We start from the raw sequence: 19,881 nt of genomic DNA, 5'->3' as shown, positions 1-19,881 counted from the left end.
TAGTATGCTAATGAGTATAATGTACTTTGAGGTGAAGTCGGGGTCAACTTTTCCATGTTGGAACTAGTCAGTTTTGTCAGGTCTGGTATCAATAACCTCCCTCCTCACATCCCGCTAGAACAGCTTACAGGAATGTTCAGAATGTAAACAAGCATTTAACTGAATGTAAACACCAGCCAAAGTCCCCCCCCCCACCCCCGCTCCTGTCTGGCTACCCACCTACTATAATACTGTGAAACCCCAATAGAGGTCTGAAAGAAGAGGAGATTCCAGGAAAGGAGAATGAAGCAGCAACTTGTGAGATGAGAAAATGAGTTCTCAGAAGCCAAGGGAAGCAAATGTTTCAAGAGAAAGGGAGGGAGGGGGTCAAGCTTTGGTGAACTCTGTGGAGAGACCAAGCAACATGAGGACTGGGAAATGGCCAATGGGTGTGACAGTGTGGAGGTCAGTGGTGACCTTGACAAAACTGCTCTTAGTGGATGGTAGTGAAAGCCTGTCAGGTATGGATCTTTGAAGGTGAGGAAGAAATGGGTTGATAGTGGAGAATGTGGGGAAGATTTTTTTTTTCAAGATGGGGTATACTATTGCATTCTGTGATGGGAATTATTTAATTGGACAATACATTTTGGTAATGCAGGGAAGGAAGGAGACCACTATGGCAGTAGACAGAGGAGGCAGGATCTGGAGCACAAGTGAGGGATGGCCTTAGAAGCCACATGGACAACTCATTAATTTTCTGGAGGAAAGGCAGGGTGGTTAGGTGTGCTGCAGGCCAGCTGGTCAGTTTTGAAGTGGGAACTTGTGAAAGTTCTTCCCAGACAGCTGGTCAGTTTTGAAGTGGGAACTTGTGAAAGTTCTTTCCAGATAGCTTTTATTTTTTCAGTGTAATAAAAAAGCCTGCTCACAGCTTTACATCAAACCTTCCTTCTCATTTCCACTATTCCCTTCTTGATGCAAACTCCTGTGACTGCAAGCTGGCCTGCTAGAGTATCCTGGTGGTGAGGAAATCAACCCCTCCTTAATAAGACAGCCCAACACTTAGAGAGAGTCAAGGTCTCCATAAATTGATAGGTCTCCCAAACTGTTTCAATTCCTTAATGTATGTTAATGGTAAACACTGGGATGACTTTCAAATAGCCTGAGGTTTCTGACAGAGGACTTCAGTGTCCATCTTCCTCTCTCCTGTGAAGCATCATGAAATCTCCATCTCCTGAGGATCATGAGGCCCCTCTTCTCCTGCCAGCCACTGAAGGTACTTCAGTTTGTGAGGAGTTCACTCCTGTGTTCAAGAAGGCCTGTGATTTTGTTGTGTTAAGGAATTGGACTGTGATTGCCCAGCTACCGGCTGGTGAGCCCTCCTCTCCTTTCCACAATGCATAAAAATAACAAAATTTTATTTAAGTTTTGAGTCTGATCAGTAATTTGGCTCGGTTGGCAGGGTATGGAGCAGTAAGGATCTGGAGAGGCAGCCTGAGTGTGTGGTGGGGTGGTATCTTGTTACACCTTATTTTCACATTTTTCTCCTTCCCTCCCTTCTGCTGCTGAGCTGGGTTCCCAAATTGTTTCAATTCAGATAGGCCTTGTTGTTTCAGAGGGAATTATAAACTGAGGTCTAACCAGCCTACATGTTATCACTCTCTACCATTCTTTTAGATCTCAAACTGGGTCTATTGGTTTTTGTTCTGATGCAGTTTGACTTTCTATGGGTCCTTCTCAGTCCAAAGGCCAGGAAGAGAGCCACACTTCTGCTCAGGTCCTTAGTAAAACCTGGTAAACATTATGATCCTTAGTCTATAGATTTTGTTTAAAAATGGAACTGGTATGCTAGGAATGACCTGAAATGACAGCTTCTTCTCCTTGATAGTCCTTGAAATCAAGATGTCATGATTTTGGATCTAAGGAAAAAATGGGAACTTCTATCCTGACTAGTTGGAATCATGGTATTTGTGGGAGAATGGGGCTCAATCCTTAAGTGCCTCCACAGATACCCAGGAGAAGTAACTGAGAAAATGAATCTCCAAGTGAATCTTAGCATCTCCTCATTTTTCAACTAGAGCTGAAGCTGCCCTTGTATTAAGTGACCACCATCTTCCAGATTTCTCTTTCCTGGGGACACCAAGAATTCAGTCTGAGCTGAACATGAATTATTCTCCTATTGTCCCCTCCCCATGTCTAGTAAGGTACATGTCATCCCGCCTTTATCTATCTGCCTGTCCTCCTTCGTTATCTTTTCCATCCTACCAAAGTCTAATTCATACTTCAGGGCTCAGCTTAAACTCTATCTTCTCTGTTAAGAGGCAGAATTAATTTAGTAGTCACATGTCTATACTGCAAGCCAGGCACTGAGCAGAACTTTACAGATTCAGAGATGCGCCATGAATAAAAGCCCGAACCTGGCAGTGGGGAGCTCAGTCTAGTAAGGGAACAGAGGGATTGTGTGTCAGCCCCAGAGAAGGCTTGAGAGAGGGGGCTGTTAGTTTTGTATAGGACTTAAAGGGCTTTCTGGGCAAGATTACATCTGAGCCAGAGTTTGAGGCTGAGAAAAGGCCTCCTCCATGAGCTCTCCATTTGGAATTCCCATAGCACCCGAGCCTGGCCCTTCCGTGAACACTCACCCTCACTGCTGTGTGCAGCTGGCCCACCTGTCTCCAGCTAAACTAAGGTGGAGATCTGGCTCCCACATTCCCAAGGGCCTGAGCACAGGGCTTGATACCTACCATGGGCTCAGTAGGTATCTGTTCAGTGAACAGAATAGATGAATCCCAGAGACAGGTTTTTCTCTCCCCAGACACCTTATCCAGGGTTTCACTGAGCTAGCCAGGGGGATAAATTCCTTCCTAAGACTTCAGGAAGAATTGCCAAGTCAGTGGAGTATCCCTCACTTCCTGTCCTTTGCACCTTTGTCCCCTGCTCCCTCCAAATGTGACCCACACTGAGGCCTTCCTTTCAGAGAGCTCCAGGCTCCAAAATCCCTCCTTGAAGAAAGTACCCTTATCGATCACACTATTGTATACAGTGGAATACTATGCAGCTGTGGGAATGGTTGGGAAGCTTTACAGTGTGTTTGTTTCTATGTAAGTTTGATTTTGGAACCATGTGAATGTTTACCTATTAAAAAAAAAAGAAAACCTAAACCTCACATTGAAGATGATGAGAATTCACCCAAGAGTGTGAATGATTGATGGGTAATTGAATTTTTAATTTGAGCTTCAATAAGTTATTTGTTGAACACATGACTATTTTCCCATAGTATTTAAAAATTTTCATCATGATTTTTTCTGTAACCTCTAAGTGTATTTTAAAATGCCCACATGTAGTTTTTCATCTTTTTTTTGTGACTTAATTAACTTCTGGGTCACAAAATCACTCCCCAGTCTTCTGCACTGGGTACTTTCTAGAGCTTCTGTTCACAGAAATACACTTTTTGGCTTTTGGACTTTTGCACACTCAGTACCCTCTGCCTGGGCACTCCCCCTTCCTCCTTTGTTAACTCTTATTGAACTCTCAGACCTCAGTATTTTTTTTATTAAAAAAAAGAAAAATTTGCTATGAAAGCCTGCCTTGCACTCCAAAATCTGGATTAAATGGCCCTTCTGCTTTTCCAAGTGCTCTTATAGCAGATAAACTTAGCCTTATTGCTTCTTCTCTGTTTTCCTCACTAGAATTCAAACTGCTTGGAGACCTTGCTCAGTGCCTGGCACATGGCTGGTGAGCAGTAAAGAGTGGTGCAATGAATAGAGTAACTCATACCCTCTCATTTGCTGGTAAAAATTCCCATTTTGGAGCCATAGAGAACAATACACAAGCACAGCTTCTTTCCTCCTCTGTTATAATCATGTCCATAGCATCCCTCCTCATGGTTATGGTCCATCTCTGGCCACTCATCCCACTCAAACCTGTGCTGCTCAGGTCCCTGGGAGGCCTATTAGAAAAGGGCTGGGGCTTGACTCAAGCAGCTTCCCCTCCCCTGCTCCAGACCAGTGAGTCTGCATGCTGAGCCGTCTTGCCAGCAGATGGCATCTGAAGCCTGAAAGCTTAACTTTACCTCTGCTTCCTTTTCTTTGCCAAGCTGCGTGTCACATCCTCCAGCTTGGGCTATGCTAAGGCTTGGGGTGGACGTTCTGGCTGGAGGACCTGGCTCTTGGCTCCCATGCTGCTGTCCCTTACTCTCTATCTGGTAGTAGTCATTGCCTGGACTTCTCTGTTGTCTTGGTCTCCACTTCAGTCCGAGTGCATATGCTCCAACCAGACCTAAAACTGGGTGGGGCTCTAAAAGCTATTAAAATACGTTTTGAAGAGCTTGCAGATTCTAAAGCCCATTTTCCTTAGTAACGCTCCTGTTCTCCCGGCTGCCCTTGTGGATGATGGCCCACGGCCAAGGGAGCCCTGCAGCCTGGGTCACTTCTGAAATTCCTTCCCCCTGCAAAGCCTAGTGGCTAGACTGGAGAGTTATTTTATTTTTTTTAAAGTAGAGAAAACAACCAAAGAAGTGGGGAGTGGCAGTGAGTATGTGGGAGAAGCTTATTGAGGTGCTGCTGGAATCACTTTTACATTGGCTAAGACTTAAAATTTTAAATTACCTTCGGTGGTGGCTGTTTCTTTGGTCACATCACTGCTTTGGGTCTCAACTTTGGGGATGACAATCTCACAAAAATTAGATTGAATTACAGCAGTGTTATGATGGGGGGCAAGTGAACCTTGGGAGGCAAGGATGGGGCTACAGTCTTGCCTGGATGAGGATCCTGGAGGGCTTCCTAAGGAGGGGACAGTTTGAGCTGAGTCTTGAAGGAGAAGGGGAAGTTTATTCTATGGAGGCAGAAGAAATAATTTGAGTAAAAAGAGAAGCACCATCAGTCTTTTGTATTCCCAAATGCTCCCAGCCTACCCCCAAAGTCTGCCTACTAAAATCCTCTCAGCCTCCTCACATGCCGTCTTGCTCAAGGACTTCCTTGGGGAACCATGGGCTCATCTGGGTGACCTAGCTAGTGCCTCTTACATGTGCATTTATCCCATTCTGCTGAAGTGTGGCCATCCTGCCTTCTTGAGCACCTGCACTACTTCTGCTTCCTCAGGCACTCCCAGGAGCTAAAGGCGTTCAGCTGGAATTCCATATCCCTGTGATATGTGCCCTTGACCCCAGGTTTCAAGATGTTGTAGTTGAGATCCTTACCCTCTCCTACTATGCTCTAGCTTTCAGCTTCAGTGAACCCAGGCTGATTAGCAGATTTCTTTTTGTAGGGAGTGAATGCCCCACGAAGGCTATAAATGGGCCCCTTTTAGGCTGAAGAAACAAGGTCTGAGGAAAAGAGTGATTTTGGAATTCTGGGACAAATTTAAGAAAGCTCACATTTTGCTCATGCCTCAGCCCTCGGGCAATGAGCAAGGCAAAGACTCCACTTGGGTACCAGGGATACATAGCCCCGGAAAGGAAAGAGTGGAAGACAGCTGAGGTAGGTGAGTGGCAAAATCCTTTGAGAGCGAATCTAACCTGTTCCCAGAAAGGATGTTAGAAGTGAGGTTGCTGATTTGCTCTGGAGAAAATGCTGGTGCTGGTACCGTCCTTGGGGAGCCATAGGTGCAGACCCAGGTCTCTGCTCTTCTTGGCTGGTGAGCCCTCCCTACCACCTTCCAGGCGTGGCAGGAAGCACTGGGTTTTGGTGTGATGGTTCTATTACATTAGACTAGAAAAACTGTCCTGAAGGGGACATTATTCTGGAGGAGAGCTGAAGGAGAGGCTTTTGGAACTGGAAGAAAACTTAAAGTGCATTAAACTCAACCCTGTCATTTTACAGTTGAGGAAACAGATGGGAAATTACTTGCTCAAGGGCACGTTGAGTTAGTGACAGAGTTGAGTTCATATAAAACACTGGTTGCTGTGGCTCTTAAAGCCTAGGTCCACCATACTGGATGACTTCCCATATATACTCCACCAGCCATCTTCTTTCCTTATCGTGGGTTATGAGTAATCAAGGACACTGTGTCTTGGCCCAGGATTAAATGCTATCTGAACTGTGCTGGGACAGTGTGCCCCTTAGCCTCTGAATGGTCTCATTTTTGTTGTGCCTAAAGCTGTATTTCAACAGGACGAACCAGACTCTGGTAGAAAGAAAATAAGTCACTGCAAGCGGGATCTCAAACCTGGTGGAGAAGTGAAATAAAAAGTGCTCCAGAGAGTCCTACAATCCAGGAGACAAGAGCCTTTGGGGGGGGCTTTATTGCAAACTGTTATAATTAAAATGATATTTTACAACTGTTTAAGATGGAGGGCAGACAGGCCCTGAGCTAGGCCTCAGCTTCCGAGACACACTCCTGGAGGGGGCAATGGCACTTGCAGGGAACATAAACTCAGTCACTGCTGCTCATAAGCAGAGTCATGGTGGAGTCTTCTTAGGGAGCCCTAGATGAAAAGAAGGGAGTGGAGAGAGCCACGAAACAGCTGCTTTAAATTCCAAGTCTTGCTCTGTTTCCACTGTGCACATCACCTTCCCAGAGCAGGCCTCAGAGATGGTCTGGGGACTGACACAGATCCCTCCACTGGCCCAGGCTTTCTGCCAGCTCAGGATGCCCGAGTCATCCTTATTACCATTCATCACAGAATGATACTTTTGCCTGCCAAAAGTTTTCCCAACTTGTAGCTTTAAAAAAACCCTTGTAGTAGGAAGAAAAGCAAGGAGCATTCTTGGTAATATAAATCCACAGCAAAAACAACTCAAGCATTGGGTGTTTCCCAGGGTTAGTAGGTGTGTGGATTGTTCTCTCATTGTTTGTTCGTAGGGTGCTTAAATGGGTATACCGTTGAAAGTGCCCTAAATCTGAGTTTTGAGGTCTTGTTCATGTTTCTGAGACCCTGTGGGGATAGTCACCAGGCAGACTCAGAGCCTAGCCAAATGCTAGGACAGTGGGAGGGTAGAGAGGGGAAACTGGTTGAATCCTGAGATCAATCCCAGAAAGAAAGAAACCTACTTCCAGAATTAGCATCAGGAAGGGCTTTGCTCTGCTCAAGGGACCAGGGTGCTGGCCGGGGAGGAATGGCCCCTCTTGCAGCTTTGGGTTACTGTTTAGGTAAAGCGAAGTCCCAGGCGGTTTCTTGTGCACATTTCCACATGGCCTGCATGAGGCGGGTGAAACCCATGTCTTTGGGCTTCTCCAGGCCTCTCATCAGCCGTTGCTTCATGATGGAAACAAATTCCTTATTGCTCAGCTCCCCATTGCCTAGAGGAAGAGGCAAACACAACAGGGATAAGTGGAGGCCTGGGAACAAAGATACTGAAAAAATTCCACCGTTCACACAATGTGGGTTCCAAAGCCCAGTGCCCTCTCACAGCCAAATACAGTTCTCTTGCCTTAAAATGAGCTAGTTTGCTCCTTCCTTGATATTTCCAACTGCAACTCAGTGGTAGTTTAGTGTACATGACAAAAGCTGAATGAGAATATAGTATATGTCAAGTCCTGTGTTAGGTGTTGAGAATAGAGAGATAAATATGACTTTGTCCTTTGAAAAGACTCCCAGGCTGTGGGAGAGACAAATACATTATTTCATAGTGTGGTAAATCAAAATAGGGTAAACAGAGGATGTTGTGGGGACACAGAGGAAGAATATCCTGCCCAGGCTGGGGGTGGTGCAAGTATAGGTCAGTAAAGGCTTCCTGGAGGTGACTTCTAAGTTGATTCCCAAAGGATGAGCAGGAATTGGCCAAGTAAAGGGGTGTGAGATGGGAGAGGCATTCCAAGTAGTGGTGGTAGCCTAAGCAAACGCACAGGCAGGAAGCAGCATGGCTGCTGGAGAACTGCAGGTGGTTAGGAATTGCTGGACACACGGAAGTGGGGGACATGGCAAGTAAACTAGAAAGGCAGGCAGGAGTCGGGGCCCCAAGAGATGCTGCATTTTTATTAAAGGGTTTGCACTTTATCTTCTAGGCAGTGGTACACCAGGGAAGGACTGGAAGTAGGGGAGTGAAATGGAGTCTTATTTTGATTTTGGATAGATTTCTCTGGTGAATATATGTGGATCGGACTGGAAAGTGACAGAACTGGACTACAAAACCAGGTAGGAGGCTGCTGCAATGGTGCAGGTGAGAGATGATAAGGGTTTTTCATGGTGCAAACCCAAATCAAAATCTGGCTATGGGCTAAGCCCAATTTTCCCATAGCTTCTCAATCTACCCTCCTCAGTGGCAAACTTTCAGATCTGGAAAAGAACTCGGAGATCATCTGGTTTAACCAAAGGTCACCTCTCAAGCCAGATGGAACAGTAACCACTCCAACAGTGGAGGACAGTTTTCCCTTTGACTAGATGCCTGGAGCAAATGTCTGCTGATTATAAGAATGACAGCTATTACTGCTGGTGATGACAACAGAAAAGGAGCAAAAAGACCTACTAATGACTGGTCTGGGAAGAGAGTATGAAGAGGGAATAGATGATTTCATTTTGTAGAGAGTACCTGAACACCTAAGCTGAAGAGGGTATGGGCAGCCTCAGAGATATCTCAGAGCAAGACGAAACAAACAAATAAAAACAGGTAAAACTGATCTGTGGTACTAGAAGTCAGTAGCTACCCTTGGGAGAGGAAATGACTAGAAGGCAGGAAGGGGGTGCTGTGTGGTCTTGGTACTGTGATGTTTCGGGATAATGCTTGTTCGGTTTTTAAAAAGTATCAAGCTGACACTTAACGATATTTGCGCCTTCCTGTATGTACACTGTGTTTCAATACAAAAAGTTAAAATGTAGCCTGGCTATGCTGAATAGTAATCGATAATATGGCTGAGTAATAATGTAATTAAAAGAATAAGGTCTAAGCAAGACTCTTAATATTCTGTATAAAAAGATGCTTAAAAAAAAATAACCTGACCTCATTTCACTCAAATTACCATGGGATTTTGCTTCCTGCTTTTCTAAGGTCAGAGCTGACTGGCCTGAATGGCTCTACCTATGAACTAGGTAAGTACCTGAATGCCATTTGTGTGCCTGTGTGATCTGTGAGAGCAACTCTAAATTCCGTGACAGACAAGTCTGAAAATTGGAATTCTCTGTCCTCTCACATTTTGATCTAGGATCTTGTACTGAAATAAATGACAATGGCTTTTAAATTTAATATAGACTTCCTTTTTCTGTAGATAAAGAAAAAATCTCCCAGAGACATTCAGTGATTTTCTAAAAGGTGATTCAAGTTGATATTGACAGAGCCTCCTTCTAAAAAGCAGGAAAATCAAGTGCTATTTCCCAGGCATTCCTAGAGTAGAGGAGAATCACATGGCTGGTTGTCTCTATTTCCATATTCACTTCATAAACCAGCTCTAGGATACTGGCTTCAAAAGTTATAAAGACAATAGGGGATACAGCCAATAATATTGTAACATCTTTGTATGGTGACAGATGGTCACTACACTTATTGTGGTGAGCATTTAGTAATGTATATAATTGTCAAGTCACTATATTGTATATCTGAAACCAATATTTGTATATCAACTGTATTTCAATAAAAAAATTTAAAAGAGTAAAAAAATTGTAAATATAAATGTTTTTATAGAAAAAACTCAAACCACTTAGAAGTGGTAAGAATAAACCCAAAATCAACCATTGTGGAAAGCAGTACGGAGATTCCTCAAAAAACTAAAAATAGAAATACGATTTGACACAGGAATTCCACTCCTAGGAATTTACCCTAAGAAAACAGGATCCTAGATTCAAAAAGACATATGCACCCCTATGTTTATTGCAGCACTATTTACAATAACCAAGACATGGAAGCAACCTAAGTGTCCATCAGTAGATGAATGGATAAAAAAGATGTGGTACATATACATAATGGAATATTATTCAGCCATAAGAAGAAAACAAATCCTACCATTTGCAACAACATGGATGGAGCTAGAGGGTATTATGCTCAGTGAAATAAGCCAGGTGGAGAAAGACAAGTACCAAATGATTTCACTCATCTGTGGAGTATAACAACAAAGTAAAACTGAAGGAACAAAACAGCAGCAAACTCACAGAACCCAAGAATGGACTAGCGGTTACCAAAGGGAAAGGACTGGGGAGAGTGGGTGGGAAGGGAGGGATAAGGGGATTAAGAGGTGTTATGATTAGTGCACATAATATAGGTGGGGCATGGGAAGGAAGTATATACATTACAGAGCAATAGGTGGGGCATGGGAAGGAAGTATAGCACAGAGAAGACAAGTAGTGATTCTATAGCATCTTACTATGCTGATGGACAGTGACTGCAATGGGGTATGTGAAGGGGACTTGATAAAAGGGGGAATGTAGTAACCACAATGTTGCTCATGTGAAACCTGAGCATAAGGTAATGATACCTAAGAAAAAGAAAGAATAAACCCAAAATCTGGGGAAAGTTAATCTCTCTTTGATGAGGGAAATGTTTTTAATCTGTGCTAGTAAACATAGTAGTTACTAGTCAACATGCAGCTACTAAGTACTCGAAATGTGGCTAGAGAAACCAAGGAACTGAGTTTCAAATTGCATTTGGTTTTACTTAGTTCACATTTAAATCGCCACATATAACTATCATATTGGACAGGGTAGCTCTATAGAATAACTTGACCTTGTCTGAGCCCTGGGTCTTCCTCTGACTCGGCTTTGAGTGCAGGTGGGAGATTTAAATAACTCAAGTTCAACTTAAGAACTTATATAACTTAAGTTAATAAACACCTATTATGTGCAAAATACTATCTGAAGTCCTTTGGCAGGAGTGAGTGGGGGTGTGTGTGTCCAAAGGTGAACAAAGGATTTGTAACTACCCTTAAAAAGGCCACAGTTTCGTAGGGTAGTTGGGTCACATACACAGAATGAGAGTATAAAGGTAGTGATGCAGACAAACTGAACCAAGTTAAGGAATGAAAAAACCAGAGTGACTCATCATGATGGGACCAGAACAAAACTTTCTTTTTTTCTTTGCCTAGTCCTTCCTGTTTTCACAGAGGCAGAGTGTTTGAGCTGGTTCTTGACTAGCCTCACTTCCTGGAAGAAGATGAACAGTGAGTCTGAGCTGAGACAAGCAATGGAGGTAATACAGTACTGAGGGAGGCAGCACAGCTTTGATTCTAATCTTGGTCTTGCCATCCACTACTAGGTATGTGATCCTGGTAACATACTTAACCGTTGAGTCTCAGCTTCCTCATCTGTAAATTGTGGTTAGTAACAATTCCTATGGCAACATTAAAACAAGCAGCTCAGCACAGTGCCTGGCTCATAGTAAGCACTGAACAAAGGGTGAGCCTCCATTGTGAATATTTTTATTATTATGTCAGCTAAACAGCTGAGGGATAATGCCAGAGTGGAACCAGGACCTCCTAATGGGCTAAACTACAGAGTGGTCACAGACATAAGAGACCACTGTAAGTGGGAATGCTAACATGGAATGTGAATGACTGGGATGTGCCTAGGGGAGGTGGAGAGATCAGAACCCACTTCTTCCTTGAGACATTCCAGTACTCTAGTGCTCCTGTAATCTACTAAGCAGCAAGTTGGGGCTAGCATTTGCATTCCCATGTTTTTGAGCTTTATTTCTTTATCTTTTGTAATTATCTTTATAATTTTTGAATTTATTTATTTATTATTTTGGTATCATTAATATATAATTATATGAGCAACATTATGGTTACAAGACTACCCCCATTATCAAGTCCCCATCACATACCCATTAGAGTCACTGTCCATCAGCATCGTAAGATGCTAAAGGGTCACTACTTGTCTTCTCTATGTTGTACAGCTTTCCCTGTGCCCCCCACCCTGCTACATTATGTGTGTTAATCGTAATGCCCCTTTTTCCCCCCTTATGCCTCCCTTCCCACCCATCCTCCCCAGTCCCTTTCCCTTTGGTAACTGTTAGTCCATTCTTGGATTCTGGGAGTCTGCTGCTGTTTTGTTCCTTCAGTTTCTTCTTGTTCTTATATTCCACAAATAAGTGAAATCATTTGATACTTGTCTTTCTCTGCCTGGCTTATTTCACTGAGCATAATACCCTCTAGCTCCATTGATGATGCTGCAAATGGTAGGATTTGTTTTCTTCTTATGGCTGAAAAATAATCCATTATGTATATGTACCACTTCTTTATCCATTCATTTACTGATGTATACTCAGGTTGGTTCCATTTCTTGGCTATTATAAATAGTGCTGCGATAAACATAGGGGTGCATGTCTTTTTCCAAGTGGGCTCCTGCATTCTTAGGGTAAATTCCTAGGAGTGGAATTCCTGGGTCAAATGGTACTTCTATTAGTTTTTTGCAGAACCTCTATACAGCTTTCCACAATGGTTGAACTACTTTACATCCCCATCAGCAGTGTAGGAGGGTTCCCCTTTCTCCACATCCTCACCAACATTTGTTGTTCTTTGCCTTTTGGATGGTGGCGATCCTTACTGGTGTGAGGTGATATCTCATTGTGGTTTTAATTTGCATTTCTCTGATGATTAGCAATGTGGAGCATCTTTTTATGTGCCTATTGGCCATCTGAATTTCTTCTTTGGAGAAGTGTCTGTTCAGATCCTCTACCCATTTTTCACTGGATCATTTGCTTTTTGTTTGTTGAGGTGCGCAAGCTCTTTACATACTTTGGATGTCAACCGTTTATCTGATATGTGATCTTTGAATATATTCTCCCATAATGTAGGATGCCTTTTTGTTCTACTGATGGTATCCTTTGCTGTACAGAAGCTTTTCAGTTTGATATAGTCCCACTTGTTCATTTTTGCTTTTGTTTCCCTTGCCTGGGGAGATATGTTCATGAAGAAGTTGCTCATGTTTATGTCCAAGAGAGTTTTGCCTATGTTTTCTTCTAAGAGTTTTATGGCTTCATGACTTACATTCAGGTCTTTGATCCATTTTGAGTTTACTTTTGTGTATGGAGTTAGGTAGTAATCCAGGTTCATTCTCTTACATGTACCTGTTCAGTTTTGCCAACACCAGCTGTTGAAGAGGCTATCATTTCCCCATTGTATATCGATGGTTCCTTTATTGTATATTAATTGACCACATATGCTTAGGTTATACTTGGACTCTCTATTCTGTTCCCCTGGTCTACAGGTCTGTTCTTGTGCCAGTACCAAATTGTCTTGATTACTGTGTCATTGTAGTAGAGCTTGAAGTTGGGAAGTGAGATCCCCCCTGCTTTATACTTCCTTCTCAGGATTGCTTTGGCTTTTTGGGATCTTTTGTCATTCCACATGGATTTTAGAACTATTTGTTCTAGTTCGTTGAAGAACGCTGTTGGTATTTTGATAGGGATTGCATTGAATCTGTAGATTGCTTTGGGTAGGATGGCCATTTTGACAATATTAATTCTGCCTATCCAAGAGCATGGGATGAGTTTCCATTTGATAGTGTCCTCTTTAATTTCTCTTAAGAGTGTCTTGTAGTCTTCAGGGTATAGATCTTTCACTTCCTTGGTTAGGTTTATTCCTAGGTATTTTATTTTTTGATGCAGTTGTGAATGGAATTGTTTTCCTGACTTCTCTTTCTGCTAGTTCATCATTAGTGTATAGGAGTGCAACAGATTTCTGTGTATTAATTTTGTATCCTGCAACTTTGCTGAGTTCAGATAGTAGTTCTAGTAGTTTTGGAGTGGAGTCTTTAGGGTTTTTTTATGTACAGTATCACTGTCATCTGCAAATAGTGACAGTTTGACTTCTTCCTTACCAATCTGTATGTCTTTTATTTCTTTGTGTTGTCTGACTGCTGTGGCTAGGACCTCTCAGTACTATGTTGAATAAAAGTGGGAGAGTGGGCATCCTTGTCTTGTTCCTAATCTTAGGGGAAAAGCTTTCAGCTTCTCGCTGTTAAGTTTGATGTTGGCTGTGGGTTTTTCATATATGGCCTATATTATGTTGAGGTACTTGTCCTCTATACCCATTTTGTTGAGAGTTTTTATCATGAATGGATGTTGAATTTTGTTGAATGCTTTTTTAGCATCTATGGAGATGATCATGTAGTTTTTGTCCTTCTTTTTGTTGATGTGGTGGATGATGTTGATGGATTTTCAAATGTTGTACCATCCTTGCATTCCTGAGATGAATCCCACTTGATCATGGTGTATGAGCCTCTTTATGTATTTTTGAATTCGGTTTGCTAATATTTTGTTGAGTATTTTTACATCTATATTCATCAGAGATATTGGTCTGTAGTTTTCTTTTTTTGTGGTGTCTTTGCCTGGTTTTGGTATTAGAGTGATGCTGGCTTCATAGAATGAGTTTGGAAGTATTCCCTCCTCTTCTACTTTCTTGGAAAACTTTAAGGAGAATGGGTATTATGTGTTCCCTAAATGTTTTATAAAATTCAGTGGGAATTTATTCTTTATAGAACTTTTAAAACACTAGTGTGGTTGAATTGTGTCTATCTTTAAGATCCTTATGTTCACAAATTATTTTAGGCCTACAGGCAACTTGGACTTACAAGAACAAATGGAAAACACAAACCAGGACCAGGGGTTATATTCCTCAATATCAGATACTGAGGACCGAACTACTAAAATGGTTAAGGGAAGTTGAAGAGGTATAGGCTAGTACATTGTCTGCAAGCCTCCATTGTTTATAACTGGGTCTTGGTTTTCCAGCCTGACTCCAGAGGGCCCCACTCACCATCGCAGTCAAAGAGTGCAAACACCACATCACACACATGGTCTGAGAGTTCCACTTTAGCCACTGTCCTGGCCACCTGCTGCATGGTCACTGAAAGAGGTAAGAAAGAGGCTGAATTAGCACAGCAGGGGGACTTTCATTTTGCCTTCTCTGAACAGGGGGATAAAACTACTCAGTCATAATAAAAAGCTTTCAACTATATTTAAGTCACATGTAAGAAAATGATAATTTAGCTTTTAATCCATAACCCACTTTCCTTTTCATCTCAGGTTCCATTCTTTTTCACTGCTCATACACTTTAGGAGGTGTATATAGTTACGGAGGAATACCTGCTTTAAGTTCATACAGGAAGTAGATTAGAGGTCACCAGAGGCTGGAGGAAGAGGGGTTGGGGAGTTAGTGTTTCATGGGTATGCTTTCTGTTTGGGGTGAAAGGAAAGTTTTGGAAATGGATACAGGCAATGGCTTACTATTATATTGTGAATATAATTAATGCCACTGACTTGTACACTTAAAAATGGATTAAGAGGCATCTTTTTATATATATGAAACAAAAGAATGCTTGGTATTACTATAGTCTCCTTCTTGGCATTTCCTTCCCACTGTGAAGAACATGGTAATAAAAAAGTCAAGGAAATAACCAGGCAGTAGAAGGAACAGGAGGTGGGGAATAAGGAGGCTTGTCTCAGCACCCCAGGGCTTCTGCTTTAGTTACTGATTGACAGCCTAGTACCTCTACCAATGAGCTCCTTGGCCCTCCTCCCTGTAGGTTTCCCACCAGCCACTTTGTTTTTTCCATCTGTGCCCCTGGGGATAAGCAGTGGTCCCTAACTCACTAGGTCAGCATGCAGCCTTGTTTTTCTTCCTCCAGACCTCAGCAGAAAATCTCTTCCCTCGTCATTTTCTCTTTTTCTGACATTTACTGTTAAACATTAGCAGTTGGGTTTTCATGAAAAACAAGCCAGGAAGGACTAGGCAATATCTACTGCCTTTTCTCCCATTTATCCTCAAACCTGATGAAGCATCTATAAACTGTTACTGCTTATAGACATACTCTTAAGTAAGGTAAACTTGGAGGAAAGAAAAGGATTAATTTCTTCTACTTATCAGTCAACTAGCAATAAAGTGTTCTCCAGAAACATTAGATTCATCCAGAAGCATGTGAACTTAAACTATTGTCACTGTGCCTTCTCTGCTTATTTTATTCCTATAACTTTGGAATTTGTCATTTTTTTTCTGCATTTGATCTTTCACTTCACCTCTATCACCTCCATATGTTCCTCACAGGGCCACAAGGTCAGCAGACACAAGTGCCAGAGCAATGCAGAGGAGCAAGGGGATATAGTAAAAACTGTGTTTGGAGTCATAAGACCTGAGCTCTAGCTCTGGATCCACCACCAACTTGCTGTGTGACCCTGGTGGATTTGCTTGATTTCTTTTCTTTTCTCATATTTATGAGAGAGGATGTCACAAGATAACTGCAGAGGCAGCCCAGCAGTGCAAAGAATGGCTTACTGGTGTTTTCTAGAATCTAGGGTGAGGATGGGGCTGGAGGGATACAGAAATAGCCAAACATCTTGTGTGGCAGGGGGTGGAGGAAAGGTATACTGGCCATAACCTAGGCTGTGCCTTAGTGTTCAAAGCCCTGGGCGAGGGGTCATAGGTTGCTCAGGACGGTGGGAGGAGCCATTTCCTCTTCCTGCAGCATTGGGCTACTGCTCATTAACACCCTTTCTCCAGGGATGTGAGTTAGGGTAAAGGAGGAATCAGTGTCTGTTGGAACTAAAAGACCTCTGCAGAAGATACTGTGGTGGATGTTCAGGAGATGTGGTTAATTGCTGATGGGGGCTGGGGAATCTACGTGACTGCTGTTTCTGGGGCTTAGAAACAGCCTATAGGTCTAGATGCTTGATTTTCTCAGTTGGCCCAGGAAGAACTGATGCCTGCTAACTAAACTGCCTGGGGAAGGAACAGAAATCCAAAGGTCAATTTACAAGAATAGTAACTGTTAAGAGAACTAGAATGGTAACAGCTGGTTATTATACTTCTCAGTTGGGAAATCTGCTAAGGAAACTCAATTCACCTCAGAAAACTGCTCAGTGAAAACAGAATCAGAAGAGACTGGATGCTCTCAAACTGTGACTGCCTACTTGTACCCTTTGTGGCCACAGAAATATGTCCTGAGAAGTGGATCAAAACCTGTTCTGTTTTAAACATGAACATTTTTGTTAACCATTCGTCTTTCCGCCTTTCACACCAATCCCACACTGTGTCACAACTGACAGTATCCTCTTTTTCTCTCTCCCAGTCCTTCCATTCTCTCAGGGCGGAGTGCATACTGCTAATTCCCCTCCATATTCCTAGTACCTATCCTTCTCCCCAGGAAGACAGGCCCTTTCCTCTAGATAAACCATTAGCTAAAATAGTATCTGAGGATGTCAGTGAGAGCTCTTGACAATTTCTTTTTGTGAAAAGCTTATTAAAGCAGTATTAAGTGGTTGCAGATTAGGGACCTCTGGAGGCCACCAGCCGGAATGCCTCATTACAAATGCCATCTCTTGACCAAACAGTGATGGATTATGTCCCATCCACACAGAGGGGGCTCTGGCACCATTTGAACTTTAGGAGGAAACACCAGGGCTGCAAAGTCAATGTAACTCAAACCACTGGGATTTACCAAGCAGAAAAACAGCTTAGCTGGTGTGCCCTTTTGCAAGATCCTCAGTCCCCAGGGTGTGAATCAGAGCAGTGGAGGAAACAAACATTTAACTAGCTGGTGAGCTGTCAAGCTGGAAGATCTAGGGACAAAAGGGATGACAGTAGATTAAAGCCAATGCTAGACAGCTGGTCCTCAGAGTTGGCTCACTCATATCTGTTTCTACTCCCTGAATCATAAAGTCATAACAATTAAATTACAGCAAGCAGAACAATCCGCCCCTCAGATCCTGACCTCCTCATGCAGACCACTGTTGGTACTGGAATATGGGTCTCCTTGTTTTGAGGACGCTAATTCATTGATGGCTGGGATTCTGGTTTCTAACCTGAAAATTGTCTACCTGGAGCATGAAGTCACTCTGGAGAAGGCCTAGGTGTCGAAGACCCATGTATTCCTTTTGTACAAATATGGTCCAGCTGCCTAAACAGTAAATGGACATGAGATTGGGTGACTTCTGTTAGGTTGGGATAGGGAAGAATTTGGAGAAATCAGCTCAACTAGCATTAAAAAAGGAGGGTACCATCTGGCTTTTTTAAAAGTCCAAGCAGAATCTGAGTTGTGCCAGGCCCCCAGTTTGCTCTCTGGCATGGTCTGAATTTGTGTGACTATTATGCCAGAAACTACATTACATAAAACTACCACAATAGTCTAACACAAGAAAAGAGAGTTCTGGAGGGTAAGAGCCTAAATGTCCACTTGGAACCAGATAATCTTAGAACTGGAAGAAACATCAGAGGAAATGTGAAATCCAGATAAGTTAATTACTTTGTCCAGGGTCACAAAGCTAGCTGGTGGCAGAGATGGGTCTAGAATCTAGGTCTCCTGATTTCCAGCCCAATGCTCTTTCCCTGTATACCCTGGGCCCACTTGATCCCTCATGTGGACAACAGTACTTTCTCCATGAATCTGTCACTGTAAGCAAGAGAAAGAGTGCAGATGAAAGAAAAGCCAAAGTGGGGAATATTCATGCTCGTGGCAGGGATGAGCACTGAATATAGATTGATGGTGGTTGTGAGCAGCCAGCATGATGGTCTGGCTGCAGACCAGACTGCCCTGTACAGTAGAAGACTTGACTAGCATTCCCTTGGAACTGATACTGTCCATTTCAGGGATGACTTAAAGGGTTTTTTTAACTCGAACCCAGTGAAAAGCACATGAAACAAGGGTGGCCCCGGGAGCTTTTCCCCACAGTTGCCTCTGCTGTGTAGATACATGAACACCATGACCCAGTCAGGAGCTGCCTGTCTCTTCCTCACGTAAGGGTGTTTGGAAAGGTGATACACCAAGTTGGGCTGACAGTCTTTAGCTGTGTGGCCATGTGATTGCTCCTGCCTTCCTGACTGCAGTGGAGGAAATTAAAAGCTGGCTGTGACTGCCAAGGTTAAGTGAGGGGAGACACTTCTGCTTCAGCTCTGGGAAGACTTATGATGCAGATGTCTTACTTTTTTAAGTCCATCCCTAGATGGCTTTGGTGGCTGGTACAGGGGGAAGGGATCTTCTTTTAAAGAGCCCTTGTCCTTTCTCTGTATCTTCTCCTAAGATACTTCGGCTAACACAACACACACATTTCAACCTGACTCTGAGGGGTAGGGGAGGGGGAGAAAGGGCAGTATTTAAGAGAACTAGCAACTTAAGGAGCCAATAATTATGCACTATACTAATAATGAAAATTACAACAATTCCTTGTCCTGCATTGTGCCTTTCTGTGTGCTTTGGCTGCCTACTTGTCAGAGGTGATGCTGGTGATCCTGGCTTCTAAATACTGGTACATGCCACAGAGAACCAGTGGTCAGGTTTTCTGAACCTCAGAGCGTCATCTCAGATGACTCTTCAATGGGCTTATGTGTTTAATCCATGGTAAACCCATTGCATTTATGGTAAGATTTGCTGCCATCATTCAGTATCATATCTGACTTCATTAAAAATCCTCATCACATTTTGTCCACAAATGGCAAGCATTTCTAACAGCACCATTACGTAGTCAGTGATTTCAGCTGACATACCCAGAGGGTGATCACAGTTTAGTGGGGGAAACCATACTACTATTAAGACTGAGAATACATAAGAGATATATCAGGCATATTAATAGACACATATGGGACACAGTGGAACAGTCTGTATTTGGTAGGAGGTACATTTTGGATCTGAATTTTAAAGGATTAAAGAGACAGACCACTCCAGATCTGTGCATGTATGGTAAAGGGTGATTTGGGTGGCGGGGGGAGGATCCATTTGAATAAAGTACTGAAAGCAGGAAGGGATGCTAACGCCTGACTAGCAGGCTAGAACAGAAGGTGCAGGGCAGGATGAGAGCATCAGGACAGATTTTACAGAGAGCCAGTTGAGACTTTTTGCAAGGAAACCTTTGTAACAGAGCCAGGTCTTATTTGGAGACCAATTGCTATATTCACTTGCTTCTCTCTCTTCAATTCTTTAAATTCTTATTCTTTTTATTTTACAAAGTTATTTCTCACTAGGTAGTATATTCATCTGTTCCAAAATTCATATGGTACCAAAAGGTTGAAGTCTCCCTCCCAACCTTATTCCCTAGTCACCTAGTTGTCCAGAGGCAA

The 19,881-nt window shown here is 42.9% G+C and overlaps 1 protein-coding gene across 3 annotated transcripts in view; it reads right to left on the bottom strand.

Moving 5' to 3' along the window:
• Positions 1–19,881, bottom strand: part of MICU1 (mitochondrial calcium uptake 1) — a 239,911-nt gene that overhangs the window by 1,753 nt on the left and 218,277 nt on the right. The window contains exons 11-13 of one of the 3 annotated variants that reach the window (XR_012133182.1): positions 14,593–14,682; positions 6,964–7,212; positions 6,197–6,397 (exon numbers count right to left, since the gene is read on the bottom strand). Coding sequence is in view for 1 of the 3 variants with exons in the window: in XM_036998795.2 (XP_036854690.1) it covers positions 7,052–7,212; positions 14,593–14,682 (251 nt within the window). In the remaining 2 variants the exon portion in view is untranslated. Of the gene's footprint in view, positions 1–6,196; positions 7,213–14,592; positions 14,683–19,881 lie in introns of those variants that run through there. The other 2 variants (XR_012133183.1, XM_036998795.2) reach the window with 2 other exon arrangements.

Source organism: Manis javanica, chromosome 7 (assembly GCF_040802235.1).
Source record: "Manis javanica isolate MJ-LG chromosome 7, MJ_LKY, whole genome shotgun sequence".
Taxonomy (NCBI): domain Eukaryota; kingdom Metazoa; phylum Chordata; class Mammalia; order Pholidota; family Manidae; genus Manis; species Manis javanica.
The sequence above is the reverse complement of the archived record's forward strand: the minus strand, read 5'-3'. Positions and strand labels throughout refer to the sequence as shown.